Raw genomic sequence first — 24,132 nt, forward strand, 5'->3', positions numbered from 1 at the left:
ATTTTATTAATATTATTACTCACCAAAGCCACAAAGAGAGCTGATTGCTAGAGAAACATAGAAACATAGGTGCAGGAGGAGGCCATTTGTCCCTTCGAGCCAGCACCGCCATTCATTGTGATCACGGTTGATCATCCACAATCAGTAACCTGTGGCTGCCTTCTCCCCATATCCCTTGGTTCAACTAGCCCCTAGAGCTCCATCTAACTCTCTTTTAAATTCATCCAGTGAATCGGCCTCCACTGCCTTCTGTGGCAGAGAATTCCCAAATTCACAACTCTCTGGGGGGGAAAAGTTTTTTCTCACCTCAGTTTTAAATGGCCTTCCCTTTGTTCTTAGACTGGGTATCTCCTGGTTCTGGACTCCCCCAACATTGGGAACATTTTTCCTGCATCTAGCAAACTTGTCATCGAACATGGCACGACTAGAGCAAGAGGAGGTTTCAGAGCTTCAGAATAGCATCAGCAAAAATCCCACAGGATTTTCAGAAAATAAAGGTCTTCATTTAATAGCTGCTAGTCTATTTTGTAACTGCAGGTAAAGACTGTATGTTAGACTGTTTAATAGACTATCATTTGACTATCTCTGCCAAGAAAGCCAAGTTACCGGATGCATTTAAAAGAGAGTTAGATAGAGCTCTAGGGGCGAGCGAAATCAAGGGATATGGGGAGAAAGCAGGCACGGGTTACTGATTGTGGATGATCAGCCATGATCACAATGAATGGCGGTGCTGGCTCAAAGGGCCAAGTGGCCTCCTCCTGCACCTATTTTCTATGTTTCTATTTACTATACTATTTACTATTTACTATAACAAAGCTAGCGGCTTAGATCAGATCATTGCAGAGCACCTCAAACTTGCAAGCCCGAGGGTTGCTGCCCTTCTTGCAATCTGTTTTACTGGCCTTATGAATCATGGTCTGTTACCGGACTCCATGTTGTCCGTTACTCTGGTGCCTGTCATCAAGGACAAAGCGGGCAAGGTGGGGAGCTTGGATAATTACAGACCGATTGCTCTAGCCAGTGTGTTATCCAAAGTCCTGGAAATAATTTTATTAGATAGATTATGTTTTTATTTGGGTACTACAGACAACCAGTATGGCTTCAAGGCTAAGCATGGTACTGATTTATGTATCTATGCCCTGAAGGAAATGGTTGAAATGTATAGAAGGCAGAATTCCTCTGTGTTAATTGGTTTTATTGATGCCTCTAAAGCTTTTGATCGAGTCAACCATCATAAGCTGTTCCAAAAACTGAGTCAAAGAGGAGTGCCTAACAGTATAATTAGGGTCCTGGCATATTGGTACGCCAACCAGAGCATGCAGGTCAAATGGGGTAATGCAGTCTCTGTAACATTTGGTGTTGGTAATGGGGTTCGCCAGGGGGGGCTACTCTCACCAGCCCTCTTTAATGTGTACATGAATGATTTATCTGAACAGCTTAGAGGCTGTAAAACAGGATGTATGATTGGTAACACCCTGGTAAACCATCTTATGTATGCCGATGATCTGGTGGTTTTTTCTCCTAGCAGTGCTGGGTTTCAGCAGATGTTGAATATATGCTCTGAGTATGGTGTCCAATTTGACGTGAAATACAATGCTAAAAAGAGCGTTGTCATGATTTGTAAAGTAAAAGGGGACAAAGATCTAGTCTTCCCATCATTTTACCTGTCTGGGCAGGTTCTATCTGTCTGCTGTAAAGCTAAGTATCTGGGACATGTCATCACAGATCAAATGTCTAATGATGAGGACATGTATAGACAGCGCCGCATGTTGTATGCACAAGCTAACATGTTGGTTAGGAAATTCCACTGGTGCTCAGGAAATGTCAAGATAAACCTGTTTAGAGCGTACTGTACTCCTCTTTACACTTCTCCTTTGTGGATAAAGTTTAATAAGTCAAGCATCCATAAACTTAAGGTTGCCTATAATGACTGCATGCGCATATTGCTTAGAAAGCCAAGGTGGTGCAGTGCAAGTGAACTGTTTTGCAGTGCAGGAATCAATACGTTTCATGCCCTGTTGAGGAATCTCATGTTTAAATTTATATGCCGATTGAATGGTTCTCAGAATTCCATCATTGTGCTGCTGGTAAATCCTGGTTTCAGTGCCGTGAGATACCTGGCACCTATGTGGAAACATTGGTATTGTTGCCTTTTCTAATTTAATTTAATATGTATATACTGTGTACTGTATGTGTATTCTAATGGACCATGAGTCTGCTTAATAAATTTTAATAATAATAACTATGTCTAGGGTCAATAGAAGGAATTCTTGACAATGTTAATATCCACCCGCATAACAGTCTGTCTTCTAATAAAACAAACGCTTTTTAAAGAGATACAGCACGGAAACAGGCCCTTCCCCACCGACTCCGCATCGACCATCGATCGCCCATTCACACATTAGTTCAATGTTATCCCACTATTTCATCCACAGAGGGTTAATTAATCTGTAAAACCCAATGTAGTTGAGGCTGAAGTAGCGGTCCCTCATCACCCCTCCCGCAGCGCAGCGCTCCCTCCTTCCCTCCTCATCGCCTCTCCCACAGCGCAGCACTAATTCCTCTCCGTCCCTCCCTCCCTCCTCACCTCCCCTCGCTCTCCTCCCTCCTCACAGCCCCTCCCACAGCACGGCACTCACTCCTCAACAACCCTCCCTACCTCCTCACCGCCCCTCCCACAGTGCCGCGCTCCCTCCTCACCTCCTCACCGCCCCTCCCAAAGCGCAACGCTCCCTCCTCACAGCCCCTCCCACAGCGCGGCACTCACTCCTCAACAACCCTCCCTACCTCCCTTCCTCCTCACCACCCCTCCCTCACCCTCCCTCCCTCCTCACCCTTCCTCCCACCCCCTCCCTCCTCACCACCCTCTCCCTCCTCACCCTTCCTCCCTCCTCACCACCCGTCGCTCCCTCCCTCCTACTTTCCCTTCCCTCCCTCCTACCGCTTCCCCTCCCTCCCTCCCTCCCTCCTCCCTCACCGCCCCTCCCTTCTTCCCCCCTTACTCCCCCACCCCCCTCCCTCCCACCCATTCCCCTCCCTCCTCCCTCCCTCCCACCCATTCCCCTCCCTCCGTCCCTCCCTCCATCCTAGCCCTTCCCCTGCTTGGATTGGAACCGCAGGTTCTCGTATTCCACTTCCTCGTCGCTGTGAACGATGTCTCTGCTCCTTGGCACCTCCTGCAGGTTGGCGTACACGGCCTCTTGCTCCCCCCCCTCGCCCGCTTCCCCTCCTCCTTCCAGCTCCCCTGGCGCCGGCCCGTCCTCTCCACTCCCCGCACGCTGCAAGGAAAGGGAAGCAGCGGTGGTTGGCGCTCTCTCTCTCCCTCTCCCTCTCCCTCTCCCTCTCCCTCTCCCTCTCCCTCTCCCTCTCCCTCTCCCTCTCCCTCTCCCTCTCCCTCTCCCTCTCCCTCTCCCTCTCCCTCTCCCTCTCCCTCTCCCTCTCCCTCTCCCTCTCCCTCTCCCTCTCCCTCTCCCTCCCCCTCTCCCTCTCCCTCCCCCTCTCCCTCCCCCTCCCCCTCCCCCTCCATCCCCCTCCCCCTCCCCCTCCCCCTCCCTCTGGTGGGGAGCTTGGATAATTACAGACCGATTGCTCTAGCCAGTGTGTTATCCAAAGTCCTGGAAATAATTTTATTAGATAGATTATGTTTTTATTTGGGTACTACAGACAACCAGTATGGCTTCAAGGCTAAGCATGGTACTGATTTATGTATCTATGCCCTGAAGGAAATGGTTGAAATGTATAGAAGGCAGAATTCCTCTGTGTTAATTGGTTTTATTGATGCCTCTAAAGCTTTTGATCGAGTCAACCATCATAAGCTGTTCCAAAAACTGAGTCAAAGAGGAGTGCCTAACAGTATAATTAGGGTCCTGGCATATTGGTGCGCCAACCAGAGCATGCAGGTCAAATGGGGTAATGCAGTCTCTGTAACATTTGGTGTTGGTAATGGGGTTCGCCAGGGGGGGCTACTCTCACCAGCCCTCTTTAATGTGTACATGAATGATTTATCTGAACAGCTTAGAGGCTGTAAAACAGGATGTATGATTGGTAACACCCTGGTAAACCATCTTATGTATGCCGATGATCTGGTGGTTTTTTCTCCTAGCAGTGCTGGGTTTCAGCAGATGTTGAATATATGCTCTGAGTATGGTGTCCAATTTGACGTGAAATACAATGCTAAAAAGAGCGTTGTCATGATTTGTAAAGTAAAAGGGGACAAAGATCTAGTCTTCCCATCATTTTACCTGTCTGGGCAGGTTCTATCTGTCTGCTGTAAAGCTAAGTATCTGGGACATGTCATCACAGATCAAATGTCTGATGATGAGGACATGTATAGACAGCGCCGCATGTTGTATGCACAAGCTAACATGTTGGTTAGGAAATTCCACTGGTGCTCAGGAAATGTCAAGATAAACCTGTTTAGAGCGTACTGTACTCCTCTTTACACTTCTCCTTTGTGGATAAAGTTTAATAAGTCAAGCATCCATAAACTTAAGGTTGCCTATAATGACTGCATGCGCATATTGCTTAGAAAGCCAAGGTGGTGCAGTGCAAGTGAACTGTTTTGCAGTGCAGGAATCAATACGTTTCATGCCCTGTTGAGGAATCTCATGTTTAAATTTATATGCCGATTGAATGGTTCTCAGAATTCCATCATTGTGCTGCTGGCAAATCCTGGTTTCAGTGCCGTGAGATACCTGGCACCTATGTGGAAACATTGGTATTGTTGCCTTTTCTAATTTAATTTAATATGTATATACTGTGTACTGTATGTGTATTCTAATGGACCATGAGTCTGCTTAATAAATTTTAATAATAATAACTATGTCTAGGGTCAATAGAAGGAATTCTTGACAATGTTAATATCCACCCGCATAACAGTCTGTCTTCTAATAAAACAAACGCTTTTTAAAGAGATACAGCACGGAAACAGGCCCTTCCCCACCGACTCCGCATCGACCATCGATCGCCCATTCACACATTAGTTCAATGTTATCCCACTATTTCATCCACAGAGGGTTAATTAATCTGTAAAACCCAATGTAGTTGAGGCTGAAGTAGCGGTCCCTCATCACCCCTCCCGCAGCGCAGCGCTCCCTCCTTCCCTCCTCATCGCCTCTCCCACAGCGCAGCACTAATTCCTCTCCGTCCCTCCCTCCCTCCTCACCTCCCCTCGCTCTCCTCCCTCCTCACAGCCCCTCCCACAGCACGGCACTCACTCCTCAACAACCCTCCCTACCTCCTCACCGCCCCTCCCACAGCGCCGCGCTCCCTCCTCACCTCCTCACCGCCCCTCCCAAAGCGCAACGCTCCCTCCTCACAGCCCCTCCCACAGCGCGGCACTCACTCCTCAACAACCCTCCCTACCTCCCTTCCTCCTCACCACCCCTCCCTCACCCTCCCTCCCTCCTCACCCTTCCTCCCACCCCCTCCCTCCTCACCACCCTCTCCCTCCTCACCCTTCCTCCCTCCTCACCACCCGTCGCTCCCTCCCTCCTACTTTCCCTTCCCTCCCTCCTACCGCTTCCCCTCCCTCCCTCCCTCCCTCCTCCCTCACCGCCCCTCCCTTCTTCCCCCCTTACTCCCCCACCCCCCTCCCTCCCACCCATTCCCCTCCCTCCTCCCTCCCTCCCACCCATTCCCCTCCCTCCGTCCCTCCCTCCATCCTAGCCCTTCCCCTGCTTGGATTGGAACCGCAGGTTCTCGTATTCCACTTCCTCGTCGCTGTGAACGATGTCTCTGCTCCTTGGCACCTCCTGCAGGTTGGCGTACACGGCCTCTTGCTCCCCCCCCCTCGCCCGCTTCCCCTCCTCCTTCCAGCTCCCCTGGCGCCGGCCCGTCCTCTCCACTCCCCGCACGCTGCAAGGAAAGGGAAGCAGCGGTGGTTGGCGCTCTCTCTCTCCCTCTCCCTCTCCCTCTCCCTCTCCTCTCCCTCTCCCTCTCCCTCTCCCTCTCCCTCTCCCTCTCCCTCTCCCTCTCCCTCTCCCTCTCCTCTCCCTCTCCCCTCTCCCTCTCCCTCTCCCTCTCCCTCTCCCTCTCCCTCTCCCTCTCCCTCTCCCTCCCCCTCTCCCTCTCCCTCCCCCTCTCCCTCCCCCCTCCCCCTCCCCCTCCCCCCTCCATCCCCCTCCCCTCCCCCTCCCCCTCCCTCTCTCTCCCTCTCCCTCTCTCTCTCTCTCTCTCTCTCCCTCTCCCTCTCCCTCTCCCTCTCCCTCTCCCTCTCTCTCCCTCTCTCTCTCTCCCCCCCTCTCTCTCTCTCTCTCTCCCCCCCTCTCTCTCTCCCCCCCTCTCTCTCCCCCCCTCTCTCTCTCCCCCCCTCTCTCTCTCCCCCCCTCTCTCTCTCCCCCCCTCTCTCTCTCCCCCCCCTCTCTCTCCCCCCCTCTCTCTCGCCCCCCCTCTCCCTCTCCCCCCTCCCTCTCCCCCCCTCCCTCTCCCCCCTCCCTCTCTCCCCCTCCCTCTCTCCCCCCTCTCTCTCCCCCCCTCCCTCTCCCCCTCTCTCTCCCCTCCCTCTCCCTCTCTCTCCCCCCTCTCTCTCCCCCCATCTCTCTCCCCCATCTCTCTCTCTCTCACACTCTCACACACTCTCACTCTCTCGCTCCCTCACTTTCCCTCTCCCTCTCCCACTCTCTCTCACACTCACTCTCTCCCTCTCTCTCTCACACTCACTCTCTTTCTCTCTCTCTCTCTCTCTCTCTCTCTCTCTCTCTCCCTTTCTCACTCTCTCTCTCTCTCTCTCTCTCTCTCTCTCTATCGCTCACTTTCTCTCTCACACTCACTCTCTCTCCCTCTCACTTTGTATCTCTCTCATTCACTCAATTTCTCCCTCTCTCTCAAATGTTTTCTCATACTCTCTCCCACTGTCTCTCTCACACACTCACTCAATCTCTCACATTTGCTCTGTTTCACACACTCCCTCTCTCTCTCTCTCTCTCACTTTCTCTCTGTCACACACACACAATTTCCTCCTGCTCTCTCAAACTTTCTCTCACACGCTCTCTCCCTCTCTCTCTCATTTTCTCTCTCTCTCACTCTCTTTCCCTCCCACTCTCTCTCATGCTCTCACTCTCACTTTCTCTCTCTCTCACACTCTCACTCCCTCTCTCCCTTGCTCACTCACTTTCTCTCTCTAGCTCCGTCTGTCACATGCACTCTCTCTCACGCAGTTCGCACACTGTCTCTCTCACACACTCACTCAATCTCTCTCACATTTGCACTCTGTTTCACACTCTCTCTCCCTCTCTCTCACTTTCACCCCCTCCCTCTCTCTCTCTCAAACCCATTCCTCTCCAGAGGTGCTGCCTGTCCCTTTGAGTCACTCCAGCTTTTTGTCCCCACTTTGTCTCATCTGTGGTTGAGATTACGTGCAGAGATCCACTACCTGGTTGGTTGCACAGTGTGGGCAGTACGTCACATTGGTGTTTTGGTTTCCTGAAGCCTTCTCCGAGGTCACATCTTCCCTCCTGGAGCAACAAGATTCAAGATTCAATTGATTGTCACATGCACCAGTTAAGTAGTGTTGCCAACTGTTCCATATTAGCCGGGACATCCCGTATTTTGGGCTAAATTGGTTTGTCCCGTACGGGACCGCCCTTGTCCCTTATTAGGCGGGGGCCACCGTAGGGTCAGACACTGTAGGCCCAGACGCCGTGGGTCCGGACACTGTAGGTCCGAACACTGTAGGTCCGGTGGCCCGGGCACTGCCTAACGGAGATTGCATAGCATCCTGCCCTGCCTCACGACCGCCATTGGTGGAGCAGGAGCACGTGGCCGCTGGTGAGGTCACGTGGGGCGCGGGGCGATGACGTCACCTTGTCCCGTATGTGGGAGAGAGATAGTTGGCACCCCTACAATTAAGGTACAGTGAAATTTGAGTACAGCCATCTATATACTAAAACTCTCGTTTGTTTGTTTGTTTGTTCCTGAACTACAGCCAAAACGGTACAGAATAGCACAACAATTTTAGGCCCACCTTACTCACCATCATCCCTTTGGTGCTAATGGAAGAAGTTTCATTGAAATTGGTGTTATATTTTTAAAGTTATTAACATTTTAAAGTTTAAATCTATCTCCTAGGGAGGGAGGGGGAAGGGAGAGAGGGAGGGCTGGATGGAGGGCGAGGGAGGGTGGAGGATAAGGGGGGATGGAGTGCGGGGGTGGGAAAGGGGGAAGGGGAAGGGGGAAGGGGGAGGGAAGGGGGAAGGGGAGGAGGGAGGGAGAGGGGAGAGAAGGAGGGGGAGGGAGAGAGGGGGGGAGGAGAGGGTGCTGCACCAATACAAGGAGAGGTTTGGGCCCAATGGGCCCACTTGGTCCAGTACTAAGTAAAAAGCAACAAGACACACAGCCACATAAACTAAAATTTAATGCAACATCCACCACAGTGTATTCTACATTTCTCACTGTGATGGAAGGTAATAAAGTTCAATCAGCTTCCTCTTTGTTCACCCACGGTTGGGGCTGTTGAACCATCCACAGTCGCCACTGCCAACTGTCCAAGCCCTCGCGCTGGGATGATCGAAACTCCCACATCGGGACGGATGAAACACTCTCCGCAACATGGAGCTCCCGAGTCGGCTTCTTCTTACCAGAGATCACGGGCTTCATGGTGTTAAAGCCCACAGGCCCCGCAGTTGGAGCTCTCTGCAGTCGATCCTCGGCAAAAGATCGCAGTTCCGCGATGTTAACGTCCGTGCCGCGCCTTGAAGCGCCGGGCCGGTCTCCAGGAAAGGCCACCAACTCCTCGATGTTAGGCCGCAATGGGGACGGAGATACGGTAGAGAGAAAAATCGCATCTCCATCGAGGTAAGAGATTGAAAAAGTTTCCCCCAATTTCCCTCCCCCCCCCCCCCCCCCCCACACATAAAACAAAGGAAGAAACACGAAAACATACTTTGAAATGTACTTAAAATAACAAAAAAGAAAAGAAAGGACAGAAAGGCAGCCAATGCGGGTGGCGCCACCCGGTGTTTAGGCGACAGAAGTTCACACCAAGTTTACAGCACATCTGCTCATCAGCAAAGTCCAAGTGCAAATTTGCAGTTGTATTAGACGTTGGTCAGAAGATCATGAGGTCATTATAGGAACAGAATTAGGCCATTCGGCCCATCAAGTCCACTCTGCCATTCAATCATGGCTGACGTATCTCTCCCACCCAACCCCATTCTCCTGCCTTCTCCCCATAACCCCTGACCCACGTACAAATCAAGAACCTATCCGTCTCTGCTTTAAAAATATCCACTGACTTGGCCTCCATCGCCTTCTGTGGCTAAAAATCCCACAGATTCACCACCCTCTGACTAAAGAAATTCCTCCGAGTCTCCTTCCTAAAGGTACGACCTTTAATTCTGAGGCTGTGGCCTCTGGTCCTAGACTCCCTCCAGTGGAAACAACCTCTCCACATCCACTCTATCCAGCCCATCCACTCTATCCAGCCCATTCACTATTTATTAAATTTCAATGAGGTCCCCCCTCATCCTTCTAAACTCCAGCGAGTACAGGCCCAGTGCCATCAAACGCTCATCATATGTTAACCCACTCATTCCTGGGATCGTTCTTGTAAACCTCCTCTGGACCCTCTCCAGAGCCAGCACATCTTTCCTCAGATATGGGGCCCAAAACGGTTCACAATAATTTAAACATCATCTGTTGCTCACTCTGTTTTCTTCTGAATTGCTCAACCTTTCAGTCTGAAGAAGGTCCCTACCCGAAATGTCACCTATTCCTTAATCCCTACGGATGCTGCCTGACCCGCTGAGTTACTCCAGCACTTTGTACCCGTCCACGTTCTCCAGAAATGCTGCCTGACCCGCTGAGGTACTCCAGCACTTTGTAGCTGCCCACGTTCTCCAGAGATGCTGTCTGACCCGGTGAGTTACTCCAGCACTTTGTACCTTTCCACGTTCTCCAGAGATGCTGCCTGACCCGGAGTTACTCCAGCATTTGGTTGGTACCTATCCATGTTCTCCAGAGATGCTGCCTGACCCGCTGAGTTACTCCAGCACTTTGTGTCTATGAACAGGAGTTAGCCTGGCGAAAGCAGTCATCAGAAGCAGATGACAAAGGGATGGATTTGGAAATAAAAATGTGGAATGTTTTACACTCACCTCTTTATATACTTGTAGATGAGGAACCCAGCTAGCTCAGCGATCAGTATTATCACTACTGTAAGCATAATACCTAAGCAAACCGCTATCCAAATTCTGAAGCACTGGCCTGTAAGAACAAACAGAGGTGTGTTTCAGTTTTTACAGTTTTGTTTCTTGTTTCGTGCACCAAGGTACAATGTAAAGCTTTTGTTGCGTGCTTTTCAGTCCCTCAATAGCAGGAATGTCCCTCAATATCTTCAACGGAAGATAAAAATTGATTACAATGTTTACACTGTGCCCTTCCACAGTGCACAGACACACAATAAAGGGAATAACGTTTAGTGCAAGGTAAAGCCAGCAAAGTCCGATCAATGATAGTTTGAGGCTCACCAATCAGGTAGTTAGGAGTTCAGGACCGCACTCTGGTTGTGGTAGGATGGTCCAGGTGCCTGATAACAGCCGGGAAGAAACTGTTCCCGAATCTGGTGATATGCATTTCCACACTTCTGTATCTCTTGCCTGATGGGAGAGGGAAGAAGAGGGAGTGGCCGGGGTGAGATTGGTCCTTGATTATCGGCCTTGCCGAGGCAGCGTGAGGTGTAGATGGAATCGACGGAAGGGAGGTTGGTTTGTGTGATGGTCTGGGCTGCGTCCACAACTCCCTGCAATTTCTTGCGGTTAGCATGCGACAAAAGCTTTTCACTGTACCTCGGTACACATGACAATAAACTCAACTGAACTAAACTAACCACAGATACACTTTGAACCATCTTACCACAACCAGGGATCAGTGCGGAACTACTCTCTACCTCATTGGTGACCCTCGGACTATCGTTGACCGGACTTTGCTGGCTTTACCTTGCACTAAACGTTATTCCCTTAACATGTGTCTTAACACTGTAACTGGCTCGATTGTAATCATGTGTAGCCTTTCCACTGACTGGTTAACACCCAACAAAATATTTTTACTGTACTTCATGGGCAGTGGTCTTGAAGGGGAGGATGCTCCTCAAACTACGAAGCATCTTGGACAATACAGCTCACCCCCTCCATGACACACTGGTCACCCTGAGGAGCAACTTCAGCAGCAGACTGGTCCCACCAAGATGCAGCACAGAAGGCAACAGGAGATCCTTCTTCCCTGTGGCTATCAAACTGTACAGCTCCTCCCCCTTCTGTCGTGGGGTAGACTAAGACTGACGCCCCTCCCCATCACCCTTACTGAAAGTAAGCATGCAGGTACAGCTGGCAGTGAAGAAAGCTAATGACATGTTGGCCTTCATAACAAGCGGAGTTGAGTTTTGGAGCAAAGAGGTCTTTCTGCAGTTGTACAGGGCATTGGTGAGACAACACCTGCAGTATTGTGTGCAGTTTTCGTCTCCAAATTTGAGAAAGGACATTCCTGCTATTGATGGAGTGCAGCGTAGGTTCACGAGGTTAATCTTCGGGATGGTGTGACTGTCATGTGTTGAAACAGTGGAGCGAATGGGCTTGGATAAACTGGAATTTAGAAGGATGAGAGGGGATCTTATTGAAACATATAAGAGTATTAAGAGATTGGAGACGCTAGAGGGAGGAAACATATTCCCGATGTTGGGGGAGTCCAGCACCAGGGGCCACAGTTTAAGAATAAGGGGTTGGCCATTTAGAACTGAGATGAGGAAAACGTTTTCACTCAGAGAGTTGTAAATCTGTGGAATTCTCTGCCTCAGAAGGCAGTGGAGGCCAACTCCCTGGATGCTTTCGAGAGAGAGTTAGATAGAGCTCTTAATGATAGTGGAGTCAAGAGATAAGGGGAGAAGGCAGGCACGGGTTACTGATTGTGGATGATCAGCCATGATCACATTGAATGGTGATGCTGACTCGAAGGGCTGAATGACCTACTCCTGCAGCTATTGTCTATTGTATCTCATGTAATCTTTGAACATCCCCCAAGCCTTTCCACTAGTCACTTTAATTTTATGTTTCATGTATTTTGTGTTTTGTGTATTTTGTGTTTTTATGACTGTTGGCCGATGAATTTCCCTCGTGGGATAAATAAAGTTCTATTATTTCGTATCGTATTGTAAAAGTTGCCCCACACATTTCGTTTATGATTTTTCCCTCTCACCTTAAAGCCATGCCCTCTCAACCTTGATACTTCCACCATGTGAAACAGATTTTGACTGTCTACCTTCTCTATGCATCTCATAGTTTTACATATTTAGAAACGTAGAAAATAAGTGCAGGCGGAGGCCATTTGGCCCTTCAAGCCAGCACCGCCACTCAATGTGATCACGGCTGATCACCCACAATCAGTAACCCGTGCCTGCCTTCTCCCCATATCCCTTGATTCCTCTAGCCCCTAGAGCTCTATCTAACTCTCTTTTAAATTCATCCAGTGAATTGGCCTCCATTGCCTTCTGTGGGAGAGAATTCCACAAATTCACAACTTTCTGGGTGAAAAGGTTTTTTCACACTTCAGTTTTAAATGGCCTCCCCTTAATTCTTAGTCTGTGTGGCCCGTAGTTCGAGACTCCCCGAACATTGCGGCGGCACGGTGGCGCAGCGGTAGAGTTGATGCCTGACAGCAAATGCAGCGCTGGAGACTCAGGTTGGATCCTGACTACGGTCGCCGTCTGTACGGAGTTTGTACGTTCTCCCCGTGACCTGCGTGGGTTTTCTCCGAGATCTTCGGTTTCCTCCCACAATCCAAAGACGTACAGGTATGGAGATTAATTGGCTAGGCAAATGTAAAAATAGTCCCTAGTGGGTGTAGGATAGTGTTAGTGTGCGGGGATCGCTGGGTGGCGCGGACCCGGTGGGCCGAAGGGCCTATTTCTGCGCTGTATCTCTAAATCTAAATCTAAATCTAAACCTAAATTGGGAACATTTTTCCTGCATCTAGCTTGTCCAGTCCTTTTATAATCTTATACGTTTCTACAAGATCCCCTCTATCCTGCTAAATTCCAACGAATACAAGCCCAGTCTTTCCAATCTTTCCTCATATGGCATTCCCGCCATCCCGGGACTTAATCTTCGTGAACCTGTGGAATCTTATTGAAACATATAAGATAATTAGGGGATTGGACACATTAGAGGCAGGAAACATGTTCCCAATGTTGGGGGAGTCCAGAACAAGGGGCCACAGTTTAAGAATAAGGGGTAGGCCATTTAGAACGGAGATGAGGAAGAACTTTTTCAGTCAGAGAGTGCTGAAGGTGTGGAATTCTCTGCCTCAGAAGGCAGTGGAGGCCAGTTCGTTGGATGCTTTCAAGAGAGAGCTGGATAGAGCTCTTAAGGATAGCGGAGTGAGGGGGTATGGGGAGAAGGCAGGAACGGGGTACTGATTGAGAGTGATCAGCCATGATCGCATTGAATGGCGGAGCTGGCTCGAAGGGCTGAAGGGCCTCCTCCTGCACCTATTGTCTATTGTCTATTGTCTATAATTCTTTGCCACAGACCGCTGTGGAGGTGTTTGTCAATGGATCGGCAGAGACAGATAGATTCTTGATTCGTACGGGTATCAGAGGTTATGGGGAGAAAGCAGGAGAATGGGATTAGGTTGGAGTGATAGATCTGTCATGATTGAAAGGTGGAGTAGACTTTATGGGACGAAAGGCCAATTTCAGCTCCTATCACATGGCCTTATGAACTCCATGGAAAACAATCCAAATCTTTCCAAACTCTTCTTTAGTTTAGTTTAGAGATACAGTGCGGAAACAGGCCCTTCGGCCCATTGTCCCCACGCTGACCTGCAATCGCCCGTTCACGAACGGTATCCCGTACACATTAGGAAAGATTTACAAATATACCAAGCCAATTAAACTGCACACCTGTGCGTCTTTGGGGTGTGGGAGGAAGCCGGAACACCCGGAGAAAACCCACGTAGGTCATGGAGTGAACTTACAAACTCCGTACAGACAAGCACCAGTGGTCAGGAGCGAACCCGGCTCTCTGGTGATGTGAGGGGGCAACTTTACCCGCTGCACCACTGTGCCACCCTTAAAACTCCTTATTGCTAATCTATATACTAAAACTCGTGTTTGGTTGTTTGTTTGTTCCTGAAACGGTACATGATAGCGCGACAATTTTAAGCCCACCTTACTCACTGTCATCCCTATGGTGCTAATGGAAGAAGTTTCGTTGAAATTGAAACTTTCAATGGCTTTGGATTAAGAGGGCTGATCCGTGGGCAGTTGCTGCTGGGACGCAAGTCGGGGCCTGATCAAACCTGGCTGGGTCGCCTGGGCGAGGGTGTCTGATGTTATAAGACCCGAAACACCCGATGACCCCAAGTCACACCACTGAGGATGCGTCCCAGTGCATCCAGAAGATGTATCTTGCACATCGGTGTTATATTTTTAAAGTTATTCACATTTTAAAATTTAAATCTATCTCCTAGGGAGGGAGGGATGGAGGGGAGGAGGGGAGGAGGGGGAGGGAAGAGAGGGGAAGGGGGAACGGGAGTGGGGGAGGAGAGGGTGCTGCACCAATGCAGGAGAGGTTTGGGTCCAACGGGTCCACTTGGTCTAGTACTCTCTAATCCTGGCAGCATTCTGTATCCTCGCCACATCCTTCCTGTAGTGGGGTGCCCAGAACAGTACACAATGCTTCAAATAATTTTATCTGACCTACCTCATCTTTGAAGAGGAGAGAGGAAATAGAGGAAAGATGTCGTCAAGCAGGAAAGAGTACAGTGAAGATTTGCGAGGATGTTACCAGGACTCGGGGGGCCTGAGCTACAGGGAGAGGTTGGGGCAGGCTGGGACTCTATTCCTTGGAGCTCAGGAGGATGAGGGGTCCTCATCTTATAGTGGTGTACAAAATCATGAAGGGAATAGATCGGGTAGACGCACATAGTCTCTTGCCCAGAGTAGGGGAATCGAGGACCAGAGGACATGGGTTCAAGGTGAGGGGGCAAAGATTTAATAGGAATCTGAGGGGTAACTGTTTCACACAAAAGGATGGTGGATATATGGAACGAGATGCCGGCGGAGGTGGTTGAGGCTGGGACTATCCCAGCATTTAAGAAACAGACAGGTACATGGATGGGACAGGTTTGGAGGGATATGGGCTAAACGTGGGCAGTTGGGACTAATGTAGCTAGGACATGTAGGGCGTTGAAAGCAAGTTAAGCCGAAGGGCCAGTTTCCATGCTGTATCACTCTATGACTATATGACTATGACTCTATGGCTCTCTATGAGATGGCAGGAGATTGGGGTTAGAAGGGAGAGATAGATCAGCCATGATTGAATGGTGGAGTAGACGGCCATTCGGTAGGGTTGCCAACTCTCCCATATTAGCTGGGCATCCCGTATTTTGGGCTAAATTGGTTTGTCCCATACGGGACCGCCCTTGTCCTGTATTAGGCCTGGACAGCGCTGTAGGCCCGGACGCCGTAGGCCGGACGCCGTAGGCCCGGAAACTGTAGGTCCAGACAGTGCAGGCCTGGGCACAGCCAGTAGCCTCGACATAGGGTGCAATTTGAATCAAGAGCTAAAATTGGCATGTCGCAAAGGTAATGCTACGGTGGTTATGGGAGATTTCAACATGTAGGTAGACTGGGAAAATCAGGTTGGTAATGGACCCCAGGAAAGACAGTTTGTGGAGTGCCTCCGAGATGGATTCTTAGAAAAGCTTGTACTGAAGCCTACCAGGGAGAAAGCAATTCTGGACTTAGTGTTGTGTAATGAACCTGATCTGATAAAGGGACTCAAGGTAAAAGAGCCATTAGGAGGCAGTGATCACAATATGATGTTTTACTCTACAAATTGAGTAGGAGAAGGGAAAGTCGGAAGTGTCAGTATTACAGTATAGCAAAGGGGATTACAGAGGCATGAGGCAGGAGCTGGCCAGAATTGACTGGAAGGAGGCTCTAGCAGCAAAGAGGGTGGAACAGCAATGGCAGGTATTCCTGGGAATAATGCAGAAGTTGCAAGATCAATTTATCCCAAAAAGGAGGAAAGATTCTAAGGGGAGTAAGACGCACCCGTGGCTGACAAGGGAAGGCAAGGACAGCATAAAAATAAAAGAGAAGAAGTTTAACATTGCAAAGAAGAGTGGGAAGCCAAAGTATTGGGATTCTTTTAAAGAGCAACAGAAGATGACTGAGAAGGCAATAGGGGGAGGAAAGATGAGGTACGAGGGTAAACTAGCCAATAATATAAAGGAGGATAGTAAAAGCTTTTTTAGATATGTAAAGAGGAAAAAAATAGTCAAGGCAAATATGGGTTCCTTGAAGACAGAAGCAGGGGAATTTATTATCGGGAACAAGGAAATGGCAGACGAGTTGAACCAGTACTTTGGATCTGTCTTCACTAAGGAAGATACAAGCAATCTCCCAGATGTTCGTGTGGCAAGAGACCTAGGGTGATGGAGGAACTGAATGAAATCCACATTAGGCAGGAAATGGTGTTGGGTAGACTGATGGGACTGAAGGCTAATAAATCCCCAAGGCCTGATGGTCTGCATCCCAGGGTACTTAAGGAGGTGGCGCTAGAAATTGTGGACGCATTGGTGATCATTTTCCAATGTTCTATAGATTCAGGATCAGTTCCTGTGGATTGGAGGGTAGCTAATGTTATCCCATTTTTTAAGAAAGGAGGGGAGATAAAACGGGACCGGTTAGTCTGACATCAGTGGTCGGGGAGATGCTGGAGTCAATTATAAAAGACGAAATTGCGGAGCATTTGGATAGTAGTAACAGGATCGTTCCGAGTCGGCATGGATTTACGAAGGGGAAATCATTCTTGACTAATCTTCTGGAATTCTTTGAAGATGTAACTAGGAAAATTGCCAGGGGAGAGCCGGTGGATGTGGTGTAGCTCGACTTTCAGAAACCCTTCGACAAGGTCCCACATAGGAGATTAGTGGACAAAATTAGAGCACATGTTATAGGGGGTAGGGGACTGACATGGATAGAAAATTGGTTGACAAACAGACGAGAGTGGGGATAAATGGGTCCCTTTCAGAACGGCAGGCAGTAACTAGTGGGGTACCGCAAGGCTCGGTGCTGGGACAGCAGCTATTTACAATATACATTAATGACTTGGATGAATGGATTAAGAGTACCATTAGCAAATTTGCAGATGATACAAAGCTGGGTGGTAGTGTGAACTGTGAGGAAGATGCTATGAGGTTGCAGGGTGACTTGGACAGGTTATGTGAGTGGGCGGATGATTGGCAGATGCTGTTTAATGTGAATAAGTGTGAGGTTATCCACTTTGGTGGTAAGACAAGGAAGGCAGATTATTATCTGAATGGTGTCAAGTTAAGAAGAAATCTGGGTGTCCTAGTGCACCAGTCACTGAAAGGAAGCATGCAGGTACACAAGGCAGTGAAGAAAGCCAATGGAATGTTGGCCTTCATAACACGAGGAGTTGAGTATAGGAGCAAAGAGGTCCTTCTACAGTTGTACAGGGCCCTAGTGAGACCGCACCTGGAGTATTGTGTGCAGATTTGGTCTCCAAATTTGAGGAAGGATATTCTTGCTATTGAGGGCGTGCAGCGTAGGTTTACTAGGTTAAATCCCGGAATGGCGGGACTGTCGTATGTTGAAAGACTGGAGCTACTAGGCTTGTATACACTGGAATTTAGAAGGATGAGAGAGGATCTTATTGAAACATATAAGATTATTAAGGGGTTGGACACGTTAGAGGCAGGAAACATGTTCACAATGTCGAGGGAGTCCAGAACCAGGGGCCACAGTTTAAGAATAAGGGGTAGGCCATTTATAACAGAGATGGAAAAAAACATTCAGTCAGAGGGTTGTAAATCTGTGGAATTCTCTGCTTCAGAAGGCAGTGGAGGCCAGTTCTCTGAATGGTTTCAAGAGAGAGCTAGATAGAGCTCTGAAGGATAGCGGAGTCAGGGGGTATGGGGAGAAGGCAGGAACGGGTACTGATTGAGAATGATCAGCCATGATCATATTGAATGGTGGTGCTGGCTCGAAGGGCCGAATGGCCTCCTGCACCTATTTTTTTTGTTTCTATGTTGCAAGAGGGGTGAGAATGTGGGAGAGAGGCAGATATACAATAATGTCCCTGAATTATATTCCACTGACTTCTCATTGATGTTCGGAGAAACATGAGGGTCATAGTCCCCTCCCATGCCCCGTGTTCATTCTCCGCCACACACTGATAGTCCCCAGCATCCTGCGTTGTCACCCGAAGGATTTTCAACCACAGCTCGTTGCTGGAACTTGTTGTGTTCAGCGTGACACCGCGATGTCGCCACGTCAGGTTGGACGCCGGGAAACTCTGGACGGAGCAGAGGAACGCTGCGGAGATTCCTTCCTTTACACTCGCCGTGGAATTGTTCACGTTGTTGGGGGAAGTGATTGAGAAATTCTGTGGCGCATCTAAAGACAAGCGAAGATTTGAACTTAAGTTAACACGGCAGAATTCCACATGCCAACCAGGAGAATACGGAGAGAAAAGATGAAGTACGAATGTAACCAGTCTGAAGAAGGGTCTTGACGGCATAGGGCCCTGGTGAGACCACATCTGGAGTATTGTGTGCAGTTTTGGTCTCCCAACTTGAGGAAGGACAGCCTTGTGATTGAGGGAGTGCAGCGTAGGTTCACCAGGTTAAACCCCGGGATGGCGGGACTGTCATATGTCATAAAGATTGGAAAGACTGGGCAGTTTAGAAGGATGAGACTGGAGTTTAGAAGGATGAGAGGGCATCTTAGAAAGAAAGGAAAAATGTTCCCAATGTTGGGGGAATCCAGAACCAGGGGGCACACAGTCTAAGAATAAAGGGGAGGCCATTTAAAACTGAGATGAGAAAAAGCTTTTGCACCCAGAGAGTTGTGAATTTGTGGAATTCGCTGCCACAAAAGGCAGTGGAGGCCAATTCACTTGATGAATTCAAACGAGTGTTAGATAGAGCTCTAGGGGCTGGTGGAATCAAGGGATATGGGGAGAAAGCAGGCAAGGGTTACTGATTGTGGTTGATCAGCCATAATCACAGTGAATGCGGTGCTGGCTCGAAGGGCCAGATGGCCTCCTCCTGCACCTATTTTCTAGGGTTCTATGTTTCTAATGTCAGACAGGCAACATACAGGTGGGGAACACAAGACTAGATGTGAGCGGCACGGTGGCACAGCGGATAGAATTGCTGCCTCACAGCGCCGGAGACCCGGGTTCCATCCTGACCATCGGTGCCTGTCTGTACGGAGTTTGCAAGTTCTCCCCGTGACCTGCGCGGGTTTTCTCCGGGATCTTGAGGATGTGTGTGTGCGTGTGTGAGTGAGAGCGTATTTGTGAGAGAATGTGTGTGTGCTTGAGTGAGTGTGAGTGTGTGTGTTTCGGTGAGTGTGTGTGTGTGTGAGAGAGTGTGTGTGTGTATGTGTTTGAGTGAGTGTGAGTGTGTGTGAGAGAGTGTGTGTGTGTGAGAGAGGGTGAGAGTGTGTATGTGTTTCGGTGAGTGTGTGTGTGAGAGATGGTGTTCGTGTGTGGGACAGAGAGACAAGGGCGGTCACGGTGGTGCAGCGGTAGAGTTGCTGCCTTACAGCAAAAGCCGTGCCGGAGACCCGGGTTCAATCCCGATTACGGATGCTGTCTGTACGGAGTTTGTACATTCTCCCCGCAATCTGCGTGGGTTTTCTCTGAGATCTTCGGTTTCCTCCCACACTGCAGGTTTGCGGGTTAATTGGCTCGGTGAATGTAAACATTGTCCCTAGTGTGTGGAGGATGGTGTTCGTGTGCGGGAATTACTGGTCGGCGCGGACACATTGGGCCAAAGGGCCTGTTTCCGCGCTGTATCTCTAAACTAAGAATGTGTGTGTGTGAGAGAGAGTGAGTGTGAATGTGTGTGTGAGTGGATGTGTGTGAGTGAGTGTGTGTGTGAGAGAGTGTGTGTGAGTGAGTGAGTGTATGTGTGAGAGAGTATGTGTGAGAGAGTATGTATGTGTGTATCAGTGAGTGTGTGAGAGGGTGTGTGTGAGAGAGCGAGTGAGAGTGTGTGGTGTGTTTGTGTGAGTGTGTGTGGGAGATGTTCGTGTGTGAGACAGAGAGTAAGTGTGTGTGTATGAGTGAGTGTGTGTGTGAGAGGGTGAGAGTGTGTTTGAATGAATATGTGTGTGAGATGGTTTTCATGTGTCAGACAGAATGTGTGTGTGAGAGAGAGGGTGAGTGAGTGAGAGAGAGAGAGAGAGCGCGAGAGAGGGTTCGTGTGTGTGCGCGTGTGAGTGTGTGCGTGTGTGTGTGTGTGTGTGTGTGTGAGTGTGTGTGTGTGTGTGAGTGTGTGTGTGAGTGTGTGTATGTGTGTGTGTGTGTGTGTGTGAGTGTGTGTGTGTGTGTGTGAGTGCGTGTGTGTGTGTGTGTGAGTGTGTGTATGTGTGTGTGTGTGTGTGTGTGTGTGTGTGTGTGTGTGTGTGTGTGTGTGTGTGTGTGTGTGTGTGTGTGTGTGTGTGTTCATGGCCCAATAATCTATCTGCCTTTATAGAGATGTGTTAGTGTGTGTGTACTCACATTCTACAGTGAGGGTCACATCCCTCTCTGCTGTCCCGTGTTCATTCTGCGCCACACACTGATAGACCCCAGCGTCCCTCAGCATCAGCTGAGGGAACTCCATCCACAGCTCGTTGCTGGAAGGTGTTGTGTTCATCGTGACACCGAGATGTCCCCACGTCAGGTTGGACGGTGGGAAACTGTGGACGGAGCAGAGGATCGCTGCAGAGTTTCCTTCTTTTACACTGACCCAGGAACTGTTCACATTGTGGGGGGAAGTGATGGAGAGATTCTGGGGGGCATCTGCAAACAGATAAAATTTAGCAACCAGTTTCACGGCACTTTCAATGATCCTTGTACAATAAAAGACTTTAGTCTTTAGACTTGAGATACAGCACGGAAACGGGCCCTTCGGCCCACCAAGACCGTGCCGACCATCGATCGCCCGTTCACATTCTAGTTATGTGTTTAGTTGAGAGAAACAGTGCGGAAACAGACCCTTCAGCTCAACGAGTCCACGCCGACCGTGGTCAGTGGCTCTAATCCAGGCAAGGAGACTCGACCGGGGAGACTGAAGTCGGGAAGAGCCATAGTAGTGGGTGACTCCATTGTCTGAGGTACGGACATTAGATTCTGTGGCGACAGGTGGGATTCGAGGATGGTCTGTTGCCTCCCTGGTGCCAGGGTTCAAGACATCACGGAGCGGCTTCAGAACATCCTCGCGAGGGAAGGCGATCAAACGGAAGTAGTTGTGCACGTGGGCACGAACGACATCGGGAGGAAGAGGAAGGAGGTACTGCAACGTGAGTTTAGAGAGTTAGGAAGAAGACTGAGAAGTAGGACGTGGAAGGTGGTTGTCTCTGGACTGTTACCTGTACCTCGTGCTGGTGAGGGCAGGAACAGAGAGATCGGGGATATAAATGTTTGGCTGAGGGGCTGTTGCAGGGAGCAGGGATTTAGATTTCTAGACCACTGGGATCTCATCTGGGGTAGGGGTGACCTGTACAAAACGGACGGGTTACACCTTAACAGCAGGGGGACCAACATTCTGGCAGGCAGGTTTGCTAGTGATACACGTGTGGCTTTAAACTAAGTAATGGGGGGTAGGGGGGAGGGGTTGACAAATTGGGAATTATGAAGATGGAGTTAAAGGGGAAGCGAATACAGGAGAAATTGCAAAGGACTCTCGAATAAATTGGAAGGAAAGTTCCAGATGGGATAAGAGAGTAAGGTCAGGGCCAATGGTGGGAGAGGAGGTGAATACCGAAGTTAAAGTGCTGTATTTAAATGCGGAAAGTATAAAAAATAAAGTGGATGAGCTTGAGGCTCAGTTAGACATTGGCAAGTATGACGTTGTGGGAATTACAGAGACATGGCTACAAGAGGACCAGGGCTGGGAACTGAACACTCAGGGGTATACGACCTATTGAAAAAACAGACACATGTGCAGAGTGGGTGAGGTTGCTCTGTAGGTAAGGAATGTTATTGACTCCCTTGCAAGGGGTGACAGAGAATCAGGAGATGTAGAATCAGTATGGATAGAAATGAGAAATTGTACGGGTAAGAAGACCCTGATGGGAGTTATCTACAGGCCCCCAAACAGTAGCCTCGACAAAGGGTGCAAGTTTGCAAGTTGAATCAAGAGCTAAAATTGGCATGTCGAAAATGTAATGCTCCGGTGGTTATGGGAGATTTCAGCATGCAGGTAGACTGGGAAAATCAGGTTGGTACTGGACCCCAGGAAAGGGAGTTTGTGGAGTGCCTCCGAGATGGATTCTGAGAACAGCTTGTACTGGAGCCTAACAGGGAGAAGGCAATTATGAATTTAGTGTTGTGTCATGAACCTGATTTGATAAGGGAACTCAATGTAAAAGAGCCATTAGAGGCAGTGATCATAATATGATAAGTTTCACTCTACAAATTGAAAGGGAGAAGGGAAAATCGGAAGTGCCAATATTACAGTATAGCAAAGGGGATTACAGAGGCATGAGGCAGAAGCTGGCCATTTTTGACAGGAAGGAGACCCAAGCAGGGAAGATGGTGGAACAGCAATCCAAGGTATTCATGGGAATAATGCCGAAGTTGCAGGATCAATTCATCTCAAAGAGGAGGAAAGATTCTAAGGGGAGTAAGAGGCACCCGTGGCTGACAAGGGAAGTCAAGGACAGCATAAAAACAAAGGAGAATAAGTATAACATCGCAAAGAAGAGCGGGAAGCCAGAGGATTGGGACTCTTTTAAAGAGCAACAAAAGATAAGTAAAAAGGCAACACGGGGAGAAAAGATAAGGTACGAAGGTAAGCTGGCCAATAATATAAAGGAGGATAGTAAAAGCGTATTTAGGTATGTGAAGAGGAAAAAAATAGTTAAGGCAAATGTGGGTCCCTTGAAGACAGAAGCAGGGGAATATCTTTCGGGGAACAAGGAAATGGCAGACCAGTTGAACTGGTACTTCACTAAGGAAGATACAATCTCCCAGATGTTTTAGTGGCCAGTGATCCTAGGGTGACGGAGTAAATGAAGGAAATTCACATTAGGCAGGAAATTGTGTTGGGTAGATCGATGGGACTGAAGGCTGATAAATCCCCAGGGCCTGATGGTCTGCATCGCAGGGTATTTAAGGAGGTGGCTCTAGAAATCATGCACGCATTGGTGATCATTTTCCAATGTTCTATAGATTCAGGATAAGTTCCTGTCGATTGGAGGGTAGAGAATGTTATCGCACTTTTTAAGAAAGGAGGGAGAGAGAAAACAGGGAATTATAGACCAGTTAGTCTGACATTCGTGGTGGGGAAAATGCTGGAGTCAATTATAAAAGACGAAATTGCGGAGCATTTGGATAGCAGTAACAGGATCGTTCGGGGTCAGCATGGATTTACGAAGGGGATATCATGCTTGACTAATGTTCTGGAATTTTTTGAGGATGTAACTAAGAAAATGGACAGGGGAGAGCCAGTGGATGTGGTGTACCTTGACTTTCAGACAGCCTTCGACAAGGTCCCACATAGGAGATTAGTGGGCAAAATTAGAGCACATGGTATTGGGGTAGGGTACTGACATGGATAGAAATTTGGTTCGCAGACAGAAAGCAAAGAGTGGGGATAAATGGGTCCCTTTCAGAATGGCAGGCAGTAACTAGTGGGGTACCGCAAGGCTCAGTGCTAGGACTGCAGCTATGTACAATATACATTAATGACTTGGATGAAGTGATTAAAAGTAACATTAGCTAATTTGCAGATGACATAAAGTTGGGTGGCAGTGTGAACTGTGAGGAAGATGCTATGAGGTTGCAGGGTGACTTGTACAGGCTGTGTGAGTGGGCGGATGCTTGGAAGATGCAGTTTAATGTGGATAAGTGTGAGGGTATCCACTTTGGTGGTAAGAATAGGAAGGCAGATTATTATCTGAATGGTGTCAAGTTAGGAAAAGGGGACGTACAACGAGATCTGGGTGTCCTAGTGCATCAGTCACTGAAAGGAAGCATGCAGGTACAGCAGGCAGTGAAGAAAGCCAATGGAATGTTAACCTTCATAACAAGAGGAGTTGTGCATAGGAGCAAAGAGGCCCTTCTGCAGTTGTATAGGGCCCTAGTGAGACCGCACCTGGAGTACTATGTGCAG

At 49.0% G+C, this 24,132-nt stretch overlaps 1 protein-coding gene across 1 annotated transcript in view; it reads right to left on the reverse strand.

The window, feature by feature from the left end:
- Window positions 1-3,086: 3,086 nt before the first annotated feature.
- The window catches only part of LOC144611086 (sialic acid-binding Ig-like lectin 13), a 47,482-nt gene continuing 26,436 nt past the window's right edge, over window positions 3,087-24,132 (reverse strand). The window contains exons 5-10 of the mRNA XM_078430164.1: window positions 20,535-20,816; window positions 18,122-18,418; window positions 10,095-10,203; window positions 7,356-7,454; window positions 5,712-5,856; window positions 3,087-3,278 (exon numbers count right to left, since the gene is read on the reverse strand). Coding sequence (XP_078286290.1) covers window positions 3,087-3,278; window positions 5,712-5,856; window positions 7,356-7,454; window positions 10,095-10,203; window positions 18,122-18,418; window positions 20,535-20,816 — 1,124 coding nt within the window. The remainder of the gene's footprint in view (window positions 3,279-5,711; window positions 5,857-7,355; window positions 7,455-10,094; window positions 10,204-18,121; window positions 18,419-20,534; window positions 20,817-24,132) is intronic.

The sequence above is a fragment of the Rhinoraja longicauda genome, chromosome 39 (genome assembly GCF_053455715.1).
Source record: "Rhinoraja longicauda isolate Sanriku21f chromosome 39, sRhiLon1.1, whole genome shotgun sequence".
In the NCBI taxonomy this organism is placed as follows: Eukaryota; Metazoa; Chordata; class Chondrichthyes; order Rajiformes; family Arhynchobatidae; genus Rhinoraja; species Rhinoraja longicauda.